The following is a 22,864-nucleotide window of genomic DNA, read 5'->3' on the forward strand; positions in this document are numbered from 1 at the left end:
TAATGAGCAAACTTAGTGAACACACTGGAGCGGATCCTCCACTCACTCTGGCTTCCTACAAACGCGGCCTCCCATGACTACCACTCTAGTCCCTGCTCCCCATCCGCTTTCCTGGAGACTCCCACGCGTGTAAAAACCCCACTGCATAGCACCTGCGTGACTCTGCCATTCCTCCTCTGCTGCCATCCTAAAGCTTAGGATCAGCCACCACTCTTCCACGACACAGTTGCTTGCTATACTTTTGCTTTTAAAGATCTGCTTTTGTTTGATTGTTTGTTGTTGTTGGTGGTGATGGTGGTTCTTTTTTTCTTTTGGAGACAAGACTCTGAATGAATAACCTTGCCTGGCCAGGAATTTGCTTTGTAGACCAGTCAGACTAAACTTGAACTCAAAGAGACATACCTGCCTTTGTCTCCTGAGTTCCACACCTAGTCAAGATTCTTTAGATCAAAAATAAATAAATAATTTAAAAACTAATATCTTATCTAGGATGGTCTGGTAGGAGAAACATAAAAAGTAGTGAAATCAGATGGATCATCAAATGATGAGCAGTATCTCATATATTATTCCAAATACTTTAGATAAATCAGAATTTTTTTCAGCTAGGGGTGGGTGAGATGGCTTATCAGATACACATGCTTGCTAGGCAAGCCTGATAACCTGAGTGAGATCTCTAGGACCCAATAAGGAGAAAACAAATTTCCAATACTTTTTCTCTGGCCCCTATATAACTCCATGGGACGAGCATATATTCTCTCTCTCTCTCTCTCTCTCTCTCTCTCTCTCTCTCTCTCTCTCACACACACACACACACACACACACACACACACGCACAGAGTCTGAGAAACACACAGACTCTGTCACACAATCATACAAACAAATAAAATTAAATTTTAAAATCTATCTTTATTAAAAATGTATGAATGCTTTTTATTGTTTGTATTGGGCTATATATGTTTCTCTGCTCCCATCCCTTCCTCCCCTTTACTTCAGGAGATCTTGTCTTTTTCTACTTCCCATGTAGATTAAATCCACGTACATCTCACTTAGGGTCCTCTTTGTTATCTAGGTTCTCTGGGGATTGTGAACTGTAGGCTGGTTTTTCTTTGCTTTATGTCTAAAAGCCACTTATGAGTGAGTACATATTATATTTGTCTTTCTGGATCTGGGTTACCTCACTCAATATTATGTTTTCTAGATCCATTCATTTGCCCACAAATTTCAAGATGTCACTATTTTTTTCCTCTGTGTAATACTCTATTGTGTAAATGTACCACATCTTCTTTATCCATTCTTCAGTCGAGGGGCATTTAGATTGTTTCTAGGTTCTGGCTATGACAAATAATGCTCCTATGAACATAGTTGAGCCCATGTCCTTGTGGTATGATTGAGCACCCATATACACCCAAAAGTGGTATTGCTGAGTCTTAAGGTAGGTTGTGATGGAAGAGGGTCATCTTTCTATCTGTTGTTTCATTGGTTAAGTAATAAAGAAACTGCTTGGTCTCTGATAGGACAGAAAATTAGGTAGGCGGAGTAGACAGAACAGAATGCTGGGAGAAAGAAGCTGAGTCAGAGAGTCGCCATGATTCTCTCACCCGACACAGCCGCAGGTTAAGATCTTCCCTGGTAAGCCACACCTCGTGGGCTACACAGATTATTAGAAATGGGTTAGATCAATATGTAAGAGCTAGCCAATAAGAGGCTGGAACTAATGGGCCAGGCAGTGTTTAAAAGAATACAGTTTCCATGTAATTATTTTGGGGCATAAGCCGTGCAGGCAGCCAGGTGCCAGGGACGCAGCCCACCGCTCCTACTTCAACAAGGCTGTTTCCTAATTTCCTAAGAAATCGCCTTATTGACATCCAAAATGGCTGTGCCAGTTTGCACTCCTACCAGCAACAGAGGAGCGTTCCCTTTGCCCCACAAGCTCTCCAGCATAAGTTGTCATCAGTGTTTTGATCTTGGCCATTCTTACAGGTATAAGATGGAATCTCAGAGTTGTTTTGATATGCATTTGTCTGATGACTAAGGATGTTGAGCATTTTCTTATGTGTCTTTCAGCCATTTTAGATTCACCTGTTGAGAGTTCTCTGTTTATGTCTGTACCACAATTTTTTACTGGATTATTTGTTCCTTTGATGATCCATTTCTTTAGTTCTTTGTATGTGTTGGAAATCAGTCCTCTGTCTGATGTGGGGTTGGTAAAATCTTTTCCCATTCTGTAGGCTGCCATTTTGTCTTGCTGACAGTGTCCTTTGCTTTTCAGAAGCTTCTCAGTAAAAATAAATAATTTCTTGAAACATTCCACTTAAAATCTAAATTGTGTTCATATAAATTGACATTTATCAAACACAAGATCCAAATTTTGATGAAACTTTTACCATATTAATCAAAATTACAAATTTAAAGTCCCTGAATCTACACATAAGATGGCTGAGATTTTTATCCTACACACACTTAAGGATGAGAAACGATTTACATGCCCGATTACTCACTCCAGCACTGTTTAAAAGAGTGAAGGAAAAAAGGGCCAAGTGTGTGGTGGAAGATTCAGTCCCCACCACTGCAAACAAAATGCACTGAATGTAAACACAGAGGAGGCAGCAAATATAATGAATAAAGGGGAATACACACAAGAGTGGGAAGACACAGACCCACACAGCATCCTTTCCGCTGTACACCCTCCCCAAGGACACACAGGAACTGTAATCATTCTTGACAGGAGAGGCAAAGAAAATAAGAAGACTGGAGAAGTGGAAAGAAACTTTTCAGTGTTGAAATCGTTTCTGGTTTTCAGTCCATGTGATATATAAATTTACTGTAAAATGTCTGTGTTCACTTTAAACAAGAAGTCAAATGCCAAGAGATGAGCTGGGGCTTATTTTAAATTTGAATACAAATTGAGAGGATGAAAACATGCATTTAATTTTATTCTCTCTATGAGAGCAATTCTTCAGTTTTAAAATATGTAATAACCCCAATCAAACTTACAAAGAGATAAGTATCGACCATTTAGCAGTTCAAAGTAAAAGCTAAAGGCTTCAGTGGTAGAAAAGCACCCTGAGATTAAAGGGACTTTATATAAAGGGTTATAAAAGGCACAGTAAGAGATTACACCAGGTTCACTCGGGACTGGATGTGAAAGAACCGGTCTAAAACAAAGGGAGATCGGCTTGTCACTGGCTACTTGAGAAACTCTCAGATGCAAAAACTTTACTTCTAGACAACTTAGCTCTCCCTCCCTATTCCTAGCAGCCTGAAAGGTCACTCTCTAGAGAGCCTCGGACAGTAAGCAGCTCCAGGTGATGCGAGGATTAAATAACAGCATTAATGCTTAATGCCGAAGCCTTTCCCAGGCCCAGGACTCCTCACAAACACTAGTGTCAGATCCTTATCACCCAGGGCTCCATGGGGGAAGGACTGGAAAGTGCTGGGAGAAGCCTCCAGGAAACCAACTGCACGAGGGAAACGCCTCAAGAAGGTGAAGTTGCAAACTGTACAGGGACAGGAAAGGATCTACAGTAGTTTAGAAAAGTGTCTCCATAGGAAGAAACAGCAGGAATTATGACGTCACCGTTACTAACTTATGGGAAATGTGAAGATTCTGAGACGTGGAATAAAACAAAACCCAATGTGAAATGGGTAATGAAGTGAAGGAAGCTCTGGAGGCTGCATGCAGCTCAGAAAGCAGAGTGCTGGCCCAGAGCGCTCAAGTCTATTCCTCACAGGGCATAAACCAGGCTTGGTTGCTGATCCCTGCTGTCTCAGAACCTAGGAAGTAGAAGCAGGAGGATAGGGTCGGAAGTTCAAGGTCATCCTCAGCTACTTAACGAAAGCAGGGAGAACCAGAGAAGGGAAGTGAATGGGGAGGAGTGCGTAGGAAAAAAAAATTTTTTTTCAAATGGTAGATATTATTTTAAAACTTGAAAAGTACCAGCAATAAACTGAAGAAAATTTCCAGGACATTTTAAATATTCACAAGAAATCTTCAAAGTCAGTGTGGAAGAACCAAGAAGGAAAACAAAAGCCAGGCATGAGGAGTACCCTCTTCATTTCAGCACTAGGGAGGTTGAGGCAGGAGGATGACAGCAAGTTTAAGGTCTGACTCCATCTCCATATTAAAAAAATGAATAAACAAAAAAGAATATTTGTTCAAGATCAAAACATTACACAGTACTCTAAAAATACATAAATTTGTTTTATGATATTATATAAAATTTTAAATGAAATAAAAATTACATGTCTGTTCAGACATAATTTACAATGGATTATTTCTGCTTCTGCTACAAATCCGATTTAACAATTAATAATCTGACTTTTAAATCCAAGCATGAGTTAAAATTTAACTGATCCAAAGCCTATATTATTTCTGTACAAAATTAATTACAATTGGACTTCATCTGCACAGAGCCGATCCTTCACTCCTTCACAGTCTGCTCCTGGGCTTACAGTCTGCACCTGCTCTGTGCAGACCAATCCGTTAATTCGATGGAAGAAACATCGGGTTTTGGAAATGCAATTCTGGCAAGACTGGCTTGATTATTCCACGCTTCTCGAAATGCAACTGAAGAACTCCACTGGTTCCCATTGGCCTCCTAGAACCTACCAGTGAGGAGACGTTGCCACAACACAGGTACTCAGATTTAGGCTCTTTATGGATATTCAGAGCCAAGTTTGTAAGATGCAAAAGAGAAGCCCTAACTCAAGCACAGGGCCACCCAACAGGTACCCACTAAAAAAGACAATTGTAATGACTGAACCACAAAAAACAAGGATCCCCAAAATACTTATATACATTTGAGGCAGAACCTTCTACAAACTGAGGGGAAAAAAAACCTACAATTTCATAGTCTGAAAACAATGTCAGTAAATTTTAATTCTCATTTAAGTATCTTTATTCTGGATGGTCTGCATAAATACAATTCTTAAAGTATAAATTCTACACACTAATAAACAGTACAGTATTCATTTGGGTTTTTTATGCATACAACAGCAGCTTGTACTTTTCCTGAGGCCTAATGGAGTCATCGCCCTCCAGTAATGTAATCCTCCAAATTGGAGCGGATTAACTTTTTATATATAAATTGTGTGTGTGTGCATGTACAATAGAGAGAATGACGTTACACACACCTGCTCCACAGCACTTGACAGAATGCACCGTGATGATTGAAATGAAATGTAGCTAACCAAATCCATCAAATACAAGAACTACTGCAATCCTGTTGCAAAGTCCTTTTGTTAAACTCCTTTTATTCTAAATCCTTTTAATTCTGTCCTATAACACTAAAACATTTACAAAAAGCTTAAAATCCTAATAAATCACACAATTAAAGTAATGAAAGCGGGCCTGCTCACCAAGTCACCAGCTCCTCCACCACTCAACAAAATTCAAAACAGTTAGCCTGTCAGAAACCGCTAACTAATGTCCCCCTCACACACGCCATTGGAAACGCATCTGAACCAAAGAGCTTAAGCTCATAAATCAGCGTGGAGATTCCAAGACATCAACTTAAAAACAGCTTCTACCTGAGTCCAAAAGCAGATCCAGAGGCAAATAAAATGCCAACTGGTGATGAAATGTTGCGCCTCTCCCTTTTGATGTTGAAGACAGCGTCCTGCATATAAAGACTTTACACAACAGTATGTCCTCACTAATAAATTTTTACTGAGAAAATCTTTTCCAGAAGGATTTCTTTGAACAACTAAATTCATTTAAACCACTCAGGTAATCTATCCCAAAACCTCCCTGCCTCCTCTCATGGAGATGAGGTCTCGTGCTGCCCAGGCTGTCCTCAGCCTCTCGGCACAGCGAGCTGATAATGTCGCCGGAACACGGATCCTCTTGCACTACCTCCCACAAGCTGTGTCATCTTTTTTTTTTTAACTGAAATCTTTACCTTTAAAAAGACGTCATTAAGTTGACCTTGAGGTGTCTTACTTATAGATTCCCTCATTGTGAGCACTCAAGATACAGGCAAAATGTGAAATTTCAGATGATTGCATGATCAATGAATTCTTGTGTCAGTTTTTAAGCTGTCAGAATTTTTTTTACAAGGGACAATTTCTACTTTATCAGATTTTTCATAAATAATAATCCCTGTCATAAATTGGATGATCTTCTTACGTCTTTTTCTTATCTAAACAGGAAAATGTGACCAAGTGCCTTTAAAAAAAAAAAAACAGAGAAGACAGGAATTGAAACACGGAAGGAGCCAGACAGAAGTTTCATAAACTTGGACCAAGCACAAGAGTCAGGACAAAATCTCACTGCCTTCAACTATTGGATCTAAATGTGGTCACAAAGCACACCTTGGCATTTGCCTTCGATATTCAAAATACACGCATACATTGTAGCTCCCAGTGAACTCAGAAACTGTCTTGAGTACAGTACAGAATAGCAGAGATTTCTCTTCTTCTATGGCCAGGAGCCGAAGCCAGCATCATGGGCCTTATGCTAGCCCTAGACATCTTCTGAGAATTCACTCGGACATCCAGGCCTTCTTTCACAGATTAGACTTGTCAGATGGTCAAAGCCACCAAAATCTTCCAAAGAGGACTTAACTGACAGCTTCTGCAGACCGCTGTGCAGCAGAACACTTAACTGTCCACGGACACATGCAAAGGCTGTTACAACATTAACATCTACTCCCGTGTGGTGCCAGCCCTGGCTCCTGCTCTGACCACAGTGCCACAGTCCATTTGAGGCCTATCCACGCGCCTCAGTCTGGACCACACTGGGCTTTCCCAGGCTTCCCAGCTCACAGCACAGCACTTTCTACTCTGCTGAATACGCTCTGATGTCTTTTACAACTTGGCCAAAACGTCTCGTAGTCAGAAAGGTCCCTCTCTCCACCATCCTTCATCACATTCTGTCCCATGCCCAGATTTACTTCTTCACAGCACCTACCTGTACATACCATACACATTACATTGTTGGCCTTAATTCCTATACACTAAAATCTGTGAGTCAACGATCACAATAACTATATTCACATTTCAAAACCACGTTCAGGGGCTGGAGGGATGACTCAGTGACTGCTCTTAAAGGGGACCAGATTCAAATACCAGCACCCACGTGGCAGCTCACAACGTCTGCAACTACAGTTCCAGAGGATCTGACACCTTGACACAGACCAAACACCAATGCACCTAAAATAAATTTAAATAAATGTTAAAATAAAAACGTATCAAGACCATCATTGAATTTAAGCTTCAAACTACCACACACAAAGCTCTGCATTTGCATGCTACAAGTTAGTTGCATTAAAATATATTAGCAAGTAAAAAAAAATACCAAAAGGATAAAGGTAATATTGAAGGTATTCATTCAATGATACTACATGGCAATAGAAAAGGAAAGAACCTAGAGTTTAAAACCACCCCCAAAGTAGGGAAAACTGCTTTCTCTGCTGTGAAAGAAATCATAAAAGAAAGGAAGGAAGCAAGCAAGCAAAGGAAGGAAGGAGGGAGGGAGGGAGGGAGGGAGGGAGGGAGGGAGGGAGCGAGCACTGGAGATGGGTGAGTGGGAAACAGCACACAAACGAGAACGTTCCAGGTTGCTGGGACTTCTCCCTTCACAGAAATATGGAATATAAGGTGCGCATCTGTCAAAATTAAGACTAAAGGCAGACATGGTGGCTCACACCTACAGGGAAGTAGAAATAGGTTAAGCTCCCACACTCTAACTAAGCTTCAAACCACCACACACAAGGAGAGTTATGCGTGCTAAAGTTTATAGCTGCATTTAAAAAAATGTAAGTAAGAAATTGCACCGCAGCCAGTGTAGAAATGGGGACACTGACAGCAATTGACTGGGTGCTAGCACAGGGGGGAGCAGACTGCTAACAACAGATGTGGAAGAACAGAGGAGGCTAAAGGTCTGTAGCCCTAGCAAGGAAGAAGCACAGGCAGTGTGTGTAGTGGGCAGAGCATTAGTGAGTCACGAAAAATGAGCAGAGTCACATGTCGGTGAGGAAACCACGATTTAACATGTTCTGTACAGGACACTAGTAAAAGCACCATACTGTGAGAAAATACATGCAGAAAGCATAGCTTCCACAGAACTGTGGCTTAAAACAGACAGGAACTGGGGTCTGTTTAGTCGGCAGGCTTAGTGTTTTGTTTGTTTTTGAGTTTTCTGGGTTTTGAAACTTTTGCACATACTGACCACACTTTCTAGGGGCAAGGCTAGACCCCTAGAATCAATACTTTAAACCAACAACAAAAAGGAGCTATTTTAAAATTGGCACAAGGCCTAGAAAGGTCATGCCTTTAACCCTAGCACATAGGAAACAGAGGCGAGAGGGAAGTCTAGGCCAGCCAAGGCTACCTCGCAAGACCCTGTTTGGTGCCATGGGTCACAGTGGAACTGACAATTACAACAGTAAGATGCTGCGGCACATCTCCTGCAGTGGCCAATTACGAAACACTGACACCAGAAGGGTAGGCAGGTCAACAGCAACAGAACCATCATTCCTCACGGGTCCAACAAAAAAGATTGTGTCATCTCTATGGAGGACAGTTGACAGTTCCATAAAATCTAAACATGCTCTCGCCATACAACGGCCTCAGATCCCCGGATATATTTACCTAAACAATGCAAACATACATCCATACCATGTGACTGCTTATAGTGGGGTTTTATTTACCTCTAACAGTCAGGCTGTGCTAAACATGGATGCAATCAGCATGTCCTCCTGCAGGTGAACAGATAAACCACCCCTGACTGCGGTGAAATACTATTCACGACTGGAAGGAAATTAGCAAGCTATCAAAGAATGAAGACTTTAAGCAAAGTTAACTACTTATCATTCAATAAAAGAAGCCAATGTGCAAATGTTGTGTACTGAATGAGTCCTATCATGTGACATTCAGAAAAACGCAAAACTGTGGAAACAGTTAAAAAAAAAAAAAGATTAGTCAAAGACCTAGAGCTTTTTGAGCATTGATTTTTATTTGAGTGTATGTGCTTACTGGTGCAAATGTAGCCCACATGTATGTAAGAAAAGATCCTCAACAATGGGGATGCCGCAGATCCCAACTGCTCCCAAGCCAGCTCAGCTCCTCAATGAACACCTTTTGGGGACTCTTCCTCAAAGCAACAAGGTAAAGGGCCAGGGAAGGCCTGGGCATAAAGCTCACAGGCAGAGCATTTTACCTGGAATCACAAAGTCAAAAACTACTCAACATCATCTGGGAAACAAACATTGCTGGTAGAAATTAGCAATATTTATAATTTAGATATTTGGCAATGCCTAAAAAAATTAAACATATATGTCACAGCAACCCCACTTCTAAATAAAGATCCATGAGAAGTCAATACATGCCCCTACCAGCAAAAAGAGCAGTTTAAACATACCAGCAAAGCTGGAATAAAACAAAGTACCCTTGCTGAGAGCAAAGCATGTCCAAACAGTGGAGTACTACCCAAAAATGAAAAGGGAATTGAACATAGGGAGGAGGAGATGGCTCAGCCAGTAAGAGTGTTTGCTTATAAAAGCAGAAGGACCAGAGTTCAAATCTCCATTTAAAAAATAAGTCATGACTAGGTCTGGAGATAATACCAGCATTTGCAAGGTGTAGAACAGCCAGGACAAGTGGATCCTGGGAATTCACTAACCAGTTAGCCTAGAAAACATATCAAGCTTGTGGTTCAGCAAGGAATCCTCTTTTAAATGAGCAAGCTGGAGCATGAAAGAGAAAGACACCAATGACCTTCTCCAGCCACTGAGCATCACACAGAAGTACACACCAACACATGTGCAAGCACCCACCCACCCACACACCCACACACATTTATGCCTGCAATCCTAGAACTTGAAAAACTGAGGCTAGAGGATCAGAAAGGAAGATGAAGAAAAGAAGGAAGAGAAAGGAGTGGAGGTGGAGAAGAGAGAGGGAGGAAGAGAAAGATGGAGTAGGAGAAATGACTCATTGGGATGTAACACACATCAGAACTCTATTCCTGAAATGAAAATCTGGAAGAGAGCTTATCTAGACCCTGCTAAAGGACTATGCAATACACAACACTATTAAAAAGAAATAATAACCTGTTCCTGTTAATGACCAAATAATAGTCAAATGTATGGATATACCACAGTCTACCATCAGGTAAATATTTCGGCTATTTCAATATTTTTATAATACTGCTATGAAGATCATGTATATACTGTTGTATAGCCATATATTTTTATTTATATGGACATTATATTTCATTCCTTGGTTGTATACCTAGGGACAGAATTGATGGGTTCCCGTGGTAACTCTATATATAACATTGAAGGAACACCAAACTAGTTTTCAACATAACTACACTAATGATACATTCCCAGGCACCATGATTGAAGGTTCCAATTTTTCCACATCCTCCCCACATTTGTCCTATTCTACTGTGTGTTCTAAGTGTCCCGGGGCGTTCAGAGTTGACAGCGGGACTTTCTGCAGACACGGAGCGGCCTGCGTGCTGACGACAGCAGCGGTGACGCACGGCACGTACTGTTTTCCACCTAGTCAAACAGTATCCCGAAAATTCATTAACTTTAAGATAAAAAATCTTCAAAAAGGGTAAATTTCATTTTACATTTGCCATGACTTAGCAAATGCTGAGTTCTAGGTTACATGCCTATGTCACAATAAACAAATACAGATTTTACGACCAAAGTTTCATCCATTCGCCAAGACCCAATCTCCAGTGAGAGCATTTACCGAGCTGTGACGGTCATCTGTCTATCTGGGTCACTGTCATTAAGCCCACAGGGATTTAGCAGTCACTTATTACACCTGTCTTCCTAACCCTGATCTACGTGGCCAATGTACTACTGGGAGTTTATTTCAGTCGCAAAAAAACCGCCAACATTTCTTTTAAAGATTTATTAATTTAAAAAACATTCACTACTGCATTTGTGACATTTATCTTCTTTGAGGGTGAGGGGCAGAGTTTCTCAGTGTATCACTGACCAGGCTGGCCTCGAACTCAAGAGATCTGCCTGTCCCTGCCTCTCAGGTGCTGGGAAAATGGTGTTCGCCACCGCCGCCAGGACATTGGTGACATTTGTGACTAAAGCTTAAGGTTTAAGTGCAGTACTGAAGGACATGGTTTTCTATGTGTTCGTCCCCGTGTTACCTATGTCCTCTCCAAACCTAACACAGACACTAAGGGTATTCTAAAACTTCACAATGAAAAACAAATACAGACTAAGGCTACTGCTTCGATTTTTTGTTTTAAAGACAGTGTTTTCATATGTAGCCCCAGCTGGACTGTAATTTGCTATGTAGACCAGGCTGGACTCGATTTCACAGAGAGCCACCAGCCTCTGCCTCCCTAGTGCTGAGATTAAACATACCACAGCAGGCCTCAAAGTGAAATCACACTATCAAGGAAGTATGCAGTATATAGAACCTGGAAACACCGAGATGTGGTAAGAATATTTCTTGACACTACAGAAAAATAATCCATGAGGATACTAACCAAGGTGAAGTGGGAACTAAAGTTCCAATGGGGGATGTGCATATGCAGGCTTGAATGTCACCAGAACAGCACCAGCAGGCATCAGAGTTCACAGACTGCTAGTTTATAATCCTCTCTCTAGAACCCTCCAAGGAAGGAGGACTAACGCAGGGTTCAGACAAGTTGCACCTTATGTCAAAGTCCATACCACACCCCACCAAAACCAGAAAAGGCAGATATTCTCCTCAGGAACTCTGTCCTCGGGACAGGATCAGGAAAACAAAGCCACCTCAAACACAGGCTTGGAAAACAAATCATTCCTAAATGCCCCAAGCGGCATGGCGACCACGCCAGGGACGAGGTGTCCGGAACAAACACACAATACCGATGGATACCGACGGATGTTGAAAAGTAATTAGAGCAGAAAACATAAAAAAAAAAAAAAAAAAGCCCCAAATCTCAGAGTCCAACCATTAAAATGTCGGTATGTCCGTTCCCTCTTCTTTGCAACATACTGATGATAACTGTAAACAAATGTCAGCTGACGTGTGTGTGTGTGTGTGTGTGTGTGTGTGTGTGTGTGTGTTCGCATGCACTCATGTGTAACAGAGTTCATTTCTTTAACCACAGCCATCAAAATGTTACATCAAAAATATCACACCAACATTTCTCAAGAACTTAGTCATAAATTCTGACTTCATGCAGCTGGACAAATCAAATGATTCTCCTTTGAACATGACAAAAACCAGATTTAACTCAGAGCTAACACAGCTGTATATGGAAGTTTGTGAGATCAGAAAACTGTAATAAGAAAAAGTTAAAAAAACAATAAGTTATGCAAAAGATGAAACATAAGAGTCTTTAGAAACAATGAAAAAAATCCTGAGTTTTGAGACACAACAGTGTCCACAAAATAAAATATTTTGAAAAACACACAAACACACACCAGCCAATATATGTAAAAAACCTAAGCTCTTCAGTACATGCACTCACTATCTGAGGAAAGAGAGAGGGAAGACACAGAATTACATCAACCATCAATTTCTCTATTTCAGGAGACCTTTAGCTGTGAGCCCGATGTGACATTGCGGAATTTGCACACGATCTGCTTATGCTCTGAACACCTGTCTCCTCATGTTCTGGGTCCCCAGAAATAACTGTGCTGCCCTTGATGAAATTCATGCAGCTGGTTCTTTGGTTTTCATAATGGCTCTTTTTTTTTTTTTTAGTTTGCACGATGTGTGTGTGCGAGCATTTGTGCATGCAAGCATGTGTGTATGTGTTTGTATACATACATGATATACACAGATATGTATGTGTACACATATGTATATATATATATATAAACACATACACATGTACTTACTTAAAAGTACCTGCGGAGTCCAGAAGGACACTGGAATCCCAGGCATTTGTGATCCACTTCAGAGTATTAGAACATCTACAACAGCACAAGCTCTTAACCACTGAATCATTTCTCCAGCCCCATCACTTTCTTTTTCGCCCTTCCTTTCTAAAGAGCAGCAGATGCTGTAAATCACTGAGTCATCTCTCCTGCCCCCCATGTTTGTCTTCTGAGACAGGGTTCCAAGTGACCCAAGGTGCTCTCATATTCACCATATAGCCACTCTACAGCCTCCAAATGGTTAATATCAATTGTCACCTGATAAGGTCTAGAATCGCCTAAGAAACAGTCCTATGTGTATGCCCGTGAGGGACTGTCTAGGCTAGCATTGGAGCACATCTGTGGGCATGCCCGTGAGGGACTGTCTAGGCTAGCCTTGGGGCACATCTGTGGGCATGTCCGTGAGGGACTGTCCAGGCTAGCATTGGAGCACATCTGTGGGCATGCCCATGAAGGACTGTACAGACTAGCCTTGGGGCACATCTGTGGGCATGCCCATGAAGGACTGTACAGACTAGCCTTGGGGCACATCTGTGGGCATGCCCGTGAGGGACTGTCCAGGCTAGCATTGGAGCACATCTGTGGGCATGCCCATGAGGGACTGTCCAGGCTAGCCTTGGGGCACATCTGTGGGCATGCCCGTGAGGGACTGTCTAGGCTAGCCTTGGGGCACATCTGTGGGCATGTCCGTGAGGGACTGTCTAGGCTAGCATTGGAGCACATCTGCTAAGGAATATATTGAGTAGATTAACTGATGTAAGAAGGCCTACTCTTGGATCCCAGAGAGCCCAGAAAGGAAGAGGCAAGCTGAGCACTAACACTGTGTTCTTGGCTTCCTGGAGATGCTTCAAGCTCCTGCCTCCATCACTTTACTCTGTGGATTAAACCCTTGAGCCACGGTCCAAGAGAAACCTTCTCTTCCTTAAGCTGCTTTTCCGATATTTTATCACAGTGATGAGAAAAGCCACTACTAGAATACTGCCCCCACCCCAATTCTCCTGCCTCCATCTGCCCACCGCTGGGAAAACTAGCAATTCTCCTGCCTCAGTCTCCAAAGTGCTGGGATAACAGGTATTAGCCACCAAGAACACCAGAAGAAACATAATAAGTATATAAAAGTCTTGATTTATATGTTAAAATATACACATGAATACACTGTATTAAACAAGTGGACTTCCAAATATAAACTTGCTACTTAGGTTACAAGAAAATGTGACTTTACTTGAAATAAGATTTCAAGACTAATTTTCAAGGAGGATCAGCATCAATGTTTTTTAATTTACCTTTATGTGACTCTTAAAGAGGGTTTTTAATGTTTTAAATTAGCATCTTAAGCTCTTAAATCAGTAAAGCATTTTTCTTTTTTGAAATTGGGGGGGTGGTATTTTCAGAGTTTCTCTGTGTGGCTGTGGCTGTCCTGGAACTCAGGCTAGCCTCAGAAATGAAATCTGCCTTCCTCTGCCTCCAGAGTGCTGGGATTAAAGATGTGTGCCATCACCACCCAGCCTCATTAAAGCATTTTTCAAACACACTGCATTTTAGTAATATGTTTTTTCTTCCTTATTTCCCCCACATACTTGAAGTTTTAATTGATATAAGCATGCCAAGTGATTGGTCGTAGCCTTCTACATTTCGGGAGACAGATGATCTCATGCATCCCAGGCTGCCAGACAGGTTGCTATACAACTAAAGATGATCATCCTGCCGGTATTTCCTTAGTGCTGGGATTAGAAGCATGGAAAACACATCTGGATTTGCAGGTCCAAGGGCCTCACACATCCATCTCTACCAACTGACCTACATCCCTGGTCATCAGGCTTTTTGTGACTTTTAAAAAATAAATTCTGAAGATTTAGATTCATTAACAATGTATTGGATCATGGGAGGCAGGAGAGATGCTCAATTAAATTAAAAGTGCTTGCTGCTCTTGCAAAGCCAGAGATCAGTTCCAGCGCCTAAATCAGACTGCTCAGAGCTCCAAGAATCTGACATTAACTTCTAGCATCTGTAGACACTCACACACACAAATAAGTAAAAAACTCATTAGAAGAGTATGCTGAGCACCTGTCAGTGGCCAAGAAGCAAAGACGCATGCTTTACTGGGAACGCCATTACGCCACTACACGGTTGATCGGTACACTGTTACACCATCGCAACACTATGGTGCTGACAATAACACTCTTTCACCATTATACCACTGCAGTGCAGACCTTTCTGGTTTTTATTATTAACCAGGGGGCCGATTTTTCACAGAAATTTGGCCTTAACTTCTGTAAGCGGATACCATACAACAATATCCAACAGATATTTATCAGACTTCATAGCAAACACTCTTATGAGGCATTGAATGTATCATGAACTGGCAAGATGACCCACTGGCCACTGACCACACAGCCTAACAGCCAGAGAACTGCAACCCATGTAAACATAAAAGGAGAGAGCCAGTCCTGACCTCCACATCCATGCTGTGGCGCACACAGCACATGTGTGTACCTACACACATAATAAGTTGTTTAAAAGTCCACAAGTCAGCAATAAAGTACAGCAACTACTATGAGGACATACACCCAATGCGAAGAGGAACAGGAAGGGCTAGTGAGACATAGTATTCTAAAAGGAAATCCACTGGGTATGGTGACTATACCTGTAAATTCAGTGCTTGTGAGGTCAAGGCAAGAAGAGGCAGCCTGCGGTAGAAAATGAGTTCTAGGCCAGCCTGGACACAGAGATGAAACACTGTCTCAAAGAGACAAACAAACAAATGAATAAGAAAAGAAGAAAGAAAGGAAGAAAGGAAAGGAGGGAGGGAGAAAGGGAGGGAGGGTGGGATGTAAAAGTCTAATAACAAAAGAATAGATCATAAGGAAATTAAAGAAACTCAAATTATCAAAAAAGGGAACAACACTGCTGGGGCAACTCGTAGGAAGCCAGGGTAAGAATGGCAGACAAGTTGCATACACACACACAGTACAGGGATCAGCTCACAGAACATCAAATGAGGGGCAAGCAAGATGGTTCAGCTGGTAAGGGGCAGTTCAAGATCAGCACCATGAGTTCAATCTGATTCTACGGAGTTGTCTTCTAACCTCAGCACACATGCTAGGGCATGCACACCCACACATAGTACACACAATAACAACATCAGTGTTTAAAAACTAAAACTTGCCAGGCATGGTTGAACATGCTTTTATCCCATCGCTTAAGAGGCAGAAGCAGGCAAATCTCTAATGTAGAGGACATTCTGGTCTACACAGCAAGTTGTAGACCAGCCAGAGTTATATAGTTATAACTTGTAACAAAACAAAGGCTCAGGCCTTTAATCCCAGCACCGCAGGTTCGAAACCAGCCTGATATACAGAGTGAGTTCCAGGACAGTCTGAGCTACACAGAGAAACCCTGTCTCGAAAAACCAGAAAGAACACAAAAAACAAGGCAACATTCCCAACAGAGTAACAGGACACATAAAAGGAAAAAGATGTCAAAACGGACTCAGACTCTTGCACATAACTCAAATCGAATGTCTACAAAACTCTGAAACAATGTGGTTCTAAGTGAGCAGTCATTGGCCAGCCGAGCGTTCAAGGAGAATAAAGACATTTCACAGGATGGGGCTGAGCTCCCACGTGTGTGTTCTCAGGAAGCTTCAGAAGGCCTGCCACCAAAATGAAGGCCCCAAGCACAAGGGGACAACCCCAGGGAGGAGTGGATTTCCTAATACAAACTTTATGAGTTCTGTCCCATGAATTACACTTAATAAAAACAAATATTAAAATTTAACCAAATACATTAAGATGACATATAAAGAATTTCTCAGAACATTTATCCTGTAAAACTGTACTTTAAATCTAAAGAAGTCTACTAGTGGGAGAAATAATTTACTGACTAACAAAGCGACTTAAAAGTTACTTTGAGACAAGTAAAAGTTGAGAAATGTTGGTTCCTAACTGACTAAACAAGAGTTTTATAAATAAAATGAAAAAGTCAAAATTCTGCTTCTGCTAATCACACGGGAAAGAAAACACAGTCTGTTACTGTTAAAGTCCTTGTGGACGGCCCTGCCGATTCCAAAGCAGGGAAGGGCTGTCTAGAGCCTTCTTCGTCAAATTGTCCACAAGAATAAAAATGTAGCAGGACGAGAGAGAGAGAGAGAGAGAGAGAGAGAGAGAGAGAGAGAGAGAGAGAGAGAGAGAGAGAGAAACTTGAGGGAAAGCAAGCCAACACACCCCAGGGCAGAATGGAGAGCAGGGGGGGGGACGGAATGAGGGAAGAATGGAAAGATGGGAGGGCGGAAGGAGCAGGACAGATGAAGGCTGTGAAGGCCACATAGCTGAACTGCAAGGAAAAATCATGTGATCTCGCGACATTGTTGCCCAGCTATCCTTTCCATTTCATTAAAGAAAACCGTTACATTAATCCCTAAGATTACTTATGAACAACCAAGCCCTGAGTTTTAGTTAGCATCGCTCTCACCAATTTTGATCATTAACAGCTACATGAAGTCTTAATGAGAGTTTTCATTTCAGGATAATCTCAAATGATAATAGAATTAAAGTATTTTGTATCCTTATTTTATTGAAAGAAACTTTAAAGTATCCCAAGTGATTAATATGATTGTTTTCTGCATATATAATTTTAGTAAACATAGGGAATAAGGGAAAAATAATTTTTCTGATTTCATAATATGAAGGAATCAGAAAACTTAATATGAATACACATTTGGACATTTATACATAAATATAGAACATACAATACTTAATTGTAATATTAAGAAGTACTTGGAAGAAACATGAATGAATGAGAAGGCAATGGAGGGCAAAAGGGTTCAAAGAACACTGTATACATGAAGATATCAATATGATTCATTGTTTTCCACAATGAATAAACACTAATAAAAACTGAAAAAAAGAACAATTTCAACATTAAAAGCCCACAACACCCTTCTGAATAGTGAAGTCTGACTGCGGAGTCACCTACAGCAGAGACAATACTGAAAACCAAGCTCTCTTTGCCAGCAAGTCTAACTGAGAAGGGAGAGGCAGGCAAAGGGAGACTGGGGAATACCCACAGAGGAAAGCACGCCAGAGCAGAACAAAGGCAGCCCAGAAGGATGCCCAGAAAGCCAAGAGAGAAGACAGCTTGGAGAAAGAGCAAGCAAAGGCAGAGGCCAAATCGAGATCAAAGAGGAAGGAGATAAATCAAAACCACAGCAGAAAGTGAAACGCCATATTGAAATGGTTAAGATTACCTATTTCTATTGCAACTGAGAGCACTAAGGGTTTGTCTAGGGGGAGGAGGGAGGCAGAATGGACCTTTGCAGCGAAGCAGACCCGGGTTATCACTCTTGCTGTCTATAGTCCAAAATCAACAGAAGAGAAACTGCGTGATTTGTTTTCCCTTACGGCGACACTCACCCAACTGTGGAGCAGGCAAGATCCTAGCTGCTCGGACTGGGCCGTGCCGAACAGAGAAGAGCTCCTGGGCTTCCCCGCTGATCTGCATGGGAGAAGGCAAAAAACAGCTCAGTTTATTAAAATGTGTGGCACAGTGCTATCAGATAAAAACATCTAAATTCTATTATGATTTTTGGGAAATATACATTCATACATACATACACACATACACACATAACTCTACACAATACATTATGATTTTAGGGAGCTTATGCATATCAAGTACAGCCCTATCTTAAATTTTGTAAGCATTTTCAGAAAAACATTACAATTCATTATTGGTATGAACTTGAATAACGTCTGTTCTGGAAATCTGTAATTTCTATTAACCCATGAGAAGTCTGTGCAGCCCTGTGCTCACTCTCCATGTTGGAGCAAAGCAGCTATGAGACTACTTTGCAATATCCAAGCTCAGCTACTAGTCAGTTGTCTTTCTAGAATCATTCAAATCTGTCGACCACATTAGTTTGCAATTATAGGACAAGGCTGCTAAAAATAGACCTTCAAGACACCCCTAAATGCAGTTTTCTGTGCTGATAAAGTTGTAAGCAAGCAACTTTGGAAGTCATCACTTTTACTATAAATAAAGATCAAACACTGTAACAATGCCCACTCCCCCTTGAATATAGTCAGAATCTGTGCTTAGATAGAAAGACTACAGTATTCGATTTCTCCAAAAGGCAAAAGGAGGTATGCTAGTATGTATCAAGTTTTTTTTTTAAAAAAAATGTCTTTCAAATCCTGGTTGATCTGTTGAGCAAATTAAAACAGAATTAGAGAATAACAACATTCTAGACTGACTGTGGGAGCTGATACTAATATGGTCCTCAGAGCACTGTGCTAATAGCAAAGAAAATGGTACACCTTATAAAATGGGCCCTAAAGATTCAAGAACTTCTAATAGACGTAACAAAGATAAAGACTCATACTATCGATGTTTTAATAGGCCCAACAAATGGCTTAAATATATCCATCATGAAAACTGGCAAATCTTCCAGTAACCTCTGTGCACACCGAGGTGCCTTCTTCAGCCCCTCTCCTGTGTTCCTTTTAGAGCTGTGAACCGTAAGCTTTCTACCCTATAAAATCCACTGCGCTTGTGGTGATTCAGACAGCAGCTGGCTGCAGCGGCATGTCTCCCCACTCAGTGTGCCGAGTCCCATGAGCATCCCAGCGAGGACATGCAACAACAGCACCACCTGCCCACGGGCTCAGAGAAGCCCACAGAGCAAAGGCTCCTGTGCACCACACGTCTTCATGGCTTTCATGCCAATAACAAAACCCATGAGCAAAACACACTGCAGCCAAGTCTCCATTCTACGGTAACAGGACAGAGTTAAGGAAGAAACTTGGATGATTATTTTGTGACACTTTCCATCTAATGTATCTAATACACTTTTCTGAAATATAAAATGTACTACATCTTTGGTTTTTGAACACACATATGCTAACAGGTGAGTACTGGTATGGTTTACTTATACTAAAGATTGTTATTGACAAGTTCCAAGTCCCTGCCACTTGAAAACTGGAACAGAAAAAGACAAGCAGAGAATGCTAATGTAAGTTATTATATTATAGTATTTGCTGGACAAGAGATAAGCACGTCTACTCTTTCGTACAATTAAGAAAAAAATTAATAAAAAATAGTATAAAACTTAAAGCTGTATACTATAAAGTAATGAAAAAATTCCACTTTTGAGATTTACACCCATAACAAATTACAGTGTGAACACAAACTCTCCGATCTGTACTGCTGTTTTCATGTACCAGAACCGGCATTCAATTTTGGTTCTACCAAACAAAACTTGAATGTTAAAAGATATAACCTCGTTTTCCTGAGTTTCTGTACTCGGATATACTAAATACTGTTTTAAAAATCTGTCTTGCCATATATGTTTGGTATCACTGAATACACAAGAGCAAAAAACACAGAAAAACCATTCAAAATCCAAACACATGAAGCTTTACAGTAAAACAACTTTCAAAATAAACCAAACTCCCTGTTCCAAACTGAACGTGTTTTCACATGTCCAGCCACAGGTGAGAACGACAAACCCCGAGGAAAGATTAAAAATGCATGATCCTATACACTGTCCACACCTCATGGCCTGAGTTGGGGCTCATCAGAAGGAGAAAGTGCCGTGCCACATGTACAGAGAGCTGTGAATCTACATGACTCTGGACTACATCTGGCTGAAACCAGGAGCTTAATTCTAACTGCAGAATGCAAGTCACAGGTATCAGCCTCCGGGGAAAGAACCCTGCAGGTGATGCATGAAAATCCTGAACCAGAGCAATGCTGCGCTGAGAGTGTTAGCAAGGCGTATCCAGATAGAAAGGACACAGACGTACAGGGATGCTTCCCAGCTGCCCCTAATGCTGTCATTCAGTGTGTTCGTGGGTAACTTTGCTTTCAATAAATACCACAACCGTGTTAAAAGCAGTATTAAAAACTTTTGGGTTTCCTAGAGAAAAGATCTCTGGAAATGACAAGGAATCCAGCGATGAGGACCCGGAAGCCTGAAAAGAAGCGGCAAGCTCACTTCTAAACTGACAACCGAAGAGCAGCAGGGAGAGTGGACAAGGAATCCCAGCTGCTGCGCTGCAACAGGAGAGGGCACTAGAAGGGGCCTCATCCCAGCTCCTCCCCGTCTCCCTGCCTTTGTTCTTGCTGGCATTTTAATTTCTGATGACAGACTTTTGTTGTTTGGGGCATAAACCGGACGTACCAGTTTGAAGGCACAATAAGGAGAACAAAGAATGATTTGTTCACACTGTAGGGAAAAAAAATCTTTCCAACCATAGAAAATAGCTTTCGCATGGTGAAAATATGCAAATTACATACCAAACTGGAAGGGGGTGGGGGAATCCAAGTTTAGACTCTCACAGCTCAATCTAAGGAAAGAGAAATTACAACTCTCGAGACGACAATACACACACAGATCTGGAGGAGCTTGGAGAAAACTTCCAGAGAACTGTAAGATCAAATGAAGGTAACCCAGCCCTCAGGAACCAGCCAGAGTGGAAAAACTCAATCCAGCACTGAGGACGATGAAGGTGGACCTCCACATTGCTCCACCCTGCCCTGCAGGAACAGAACACTATGCTTTATGAATGGCCTTTTTTTTTTTTGACAAACTTTACTGACAGGCAACAATCTATTTAAAATGTGCATATCATTAGCTACGTGTAGAGATTAATCAATGTTCCATAAAGCATCTATGTTACTGGCATATACCAGTTAAGCTGGCAGCAAGTGCTCAGAAGGCAGAGGCAGGAGAATCTGCACTAAATTTTGAGGCCAACCTGGCCCATACGAGGAATTCAACACTGGCTAGGGCTAAAAAGTGACACTCTGTCTCTACAAAAATTAGTAAATAAATAAATGACAAATAATTATGAAAATTTAAAACGCTTACCACATCCCTCCCCAGTCATAACCACAACCTTCTAGGTCTGTACACAGGTTTGAATTACTGAACACAGAATAACTGGGGTCATATACAGTATACTCTTGTATAATTTTTTCCACATTACTGGCTAAGAATCAATTCACGCTGATGCATGTGACTGCAAGGTTCTTCTTTTTCTATTGCTATGAAGACTCCCGTCGGATGAAAACACTATGATTTTACATAGCACGCTACCGACAGGCCTTTACTACGTTTCTAGTATGGACCTAGCAGAACTCCAGCTTCCTGGTCCTCAAGAAAGCAGGACATGGCAGCACACAGCTATAACCCAACACTCCAAGGCCCAAACCTTTAAAATTATAATTTCTCGCCTCAAACAAGCAAACAAACATACAAACAAACAAAATCAAGAGACTAAGTCCCAGGTCTAAAGTTCTTTGATCACAGATCCAAGTTCTGCCTGCTGGGCTGTACAGAGTGAGTTCAAGACCAACTGCGGGAGCCCCTACCAAAAAAAAAAAATTAGGAATAAGCAGTGCTAGGATGTAGCTCCGTGCAGCAGTGTACATGACTGAAGCTCTGGGTTGCTGGGAGCTGCAGACCCTCAGACCATGAACATCCTATGATCTCTGCCTGCTCGAGTAAACAATTTGTTTTTCTATGCTTACAGCTGTACTATGCATGAAACCTCATGAGTTCCTGATAACGAGGAAGTGGTTTCTGGAGGGTTTACAGTAGTAAATCCTAAGAGCGAGGGCGTGGCCACTAGTCAAGGAGAGCACTATATAAGCTGCCCTGGAACACAATAAAGTTGGCATTCTTGTGTCTCTCTGAGTGTTCTTTACTCCCCAGACCCTTGCCCGACCACAGTTCCACATGGTGCAACTAGGTTCAATATCCAATTCCACCAAAAAATACACACTACACAAATATAAATCAAAAGGAGAATTCACTAATTCTTCCAATAGACTGACTACCTAACAGGTAGTCTCTGGATGCCACCATATGGTCACCGAATTTCACAGAAGTCTATACTACTTTCTTTGAGCTATTTTATAGTACTCTAAAGTACCAAACCCGACAGTAATCATTTTTTCTGAGTTGGTAGAAATTTAACCCAGGGCCCTGTACACACCAGGAAGGCTCT

At 41.4% G+C, this 22,864-nt stretch overlaps 1 protein-coding gene across 10 annotated transcripts in view; it reads right to left on the minus strand.

Annotated features, from left to right (window-relative positions):
- Bcas3 (BCAS3 microtubule associated cell migration factor) overlaps positions 1 to 22,864 on the minus strand; it is a 499,936-nt gene that overhangs the window by 438,238 nt on the left and 38,834 nt on the right. For all 10 annotated transcript variants that reach the window (XM_075991231.1, XM_075991234.1, XM_075991235.1 and 7 more), the window contains exon 6: positions 18,266 to 18,347. In XM_075991231.1, coding sequence (XP_075847346.1) covers positions 18,266 to 18,347 — 82 coding nt within the window. The remainder of the gene's footprint in view (positions 1 to 18,265; positions 18,348 to 22,864) is intronic.

The sequence above is a fragment of the Microtus pennsylvanicus genome, chromosome 11 (assembly GCF_037038515.1).
Source record: "Microtus pennsylvanicus isolate mMicPen1 chromosome 11, mMicPen1.hap1, whole genome shotgun sequence".
NCBI classification, from domain to species: Eukaryota; Metazoa; Chordata; class Mammalia; order Rodentia; family Cricetidae; genus Microtus; species Microtus pennsylvanicus.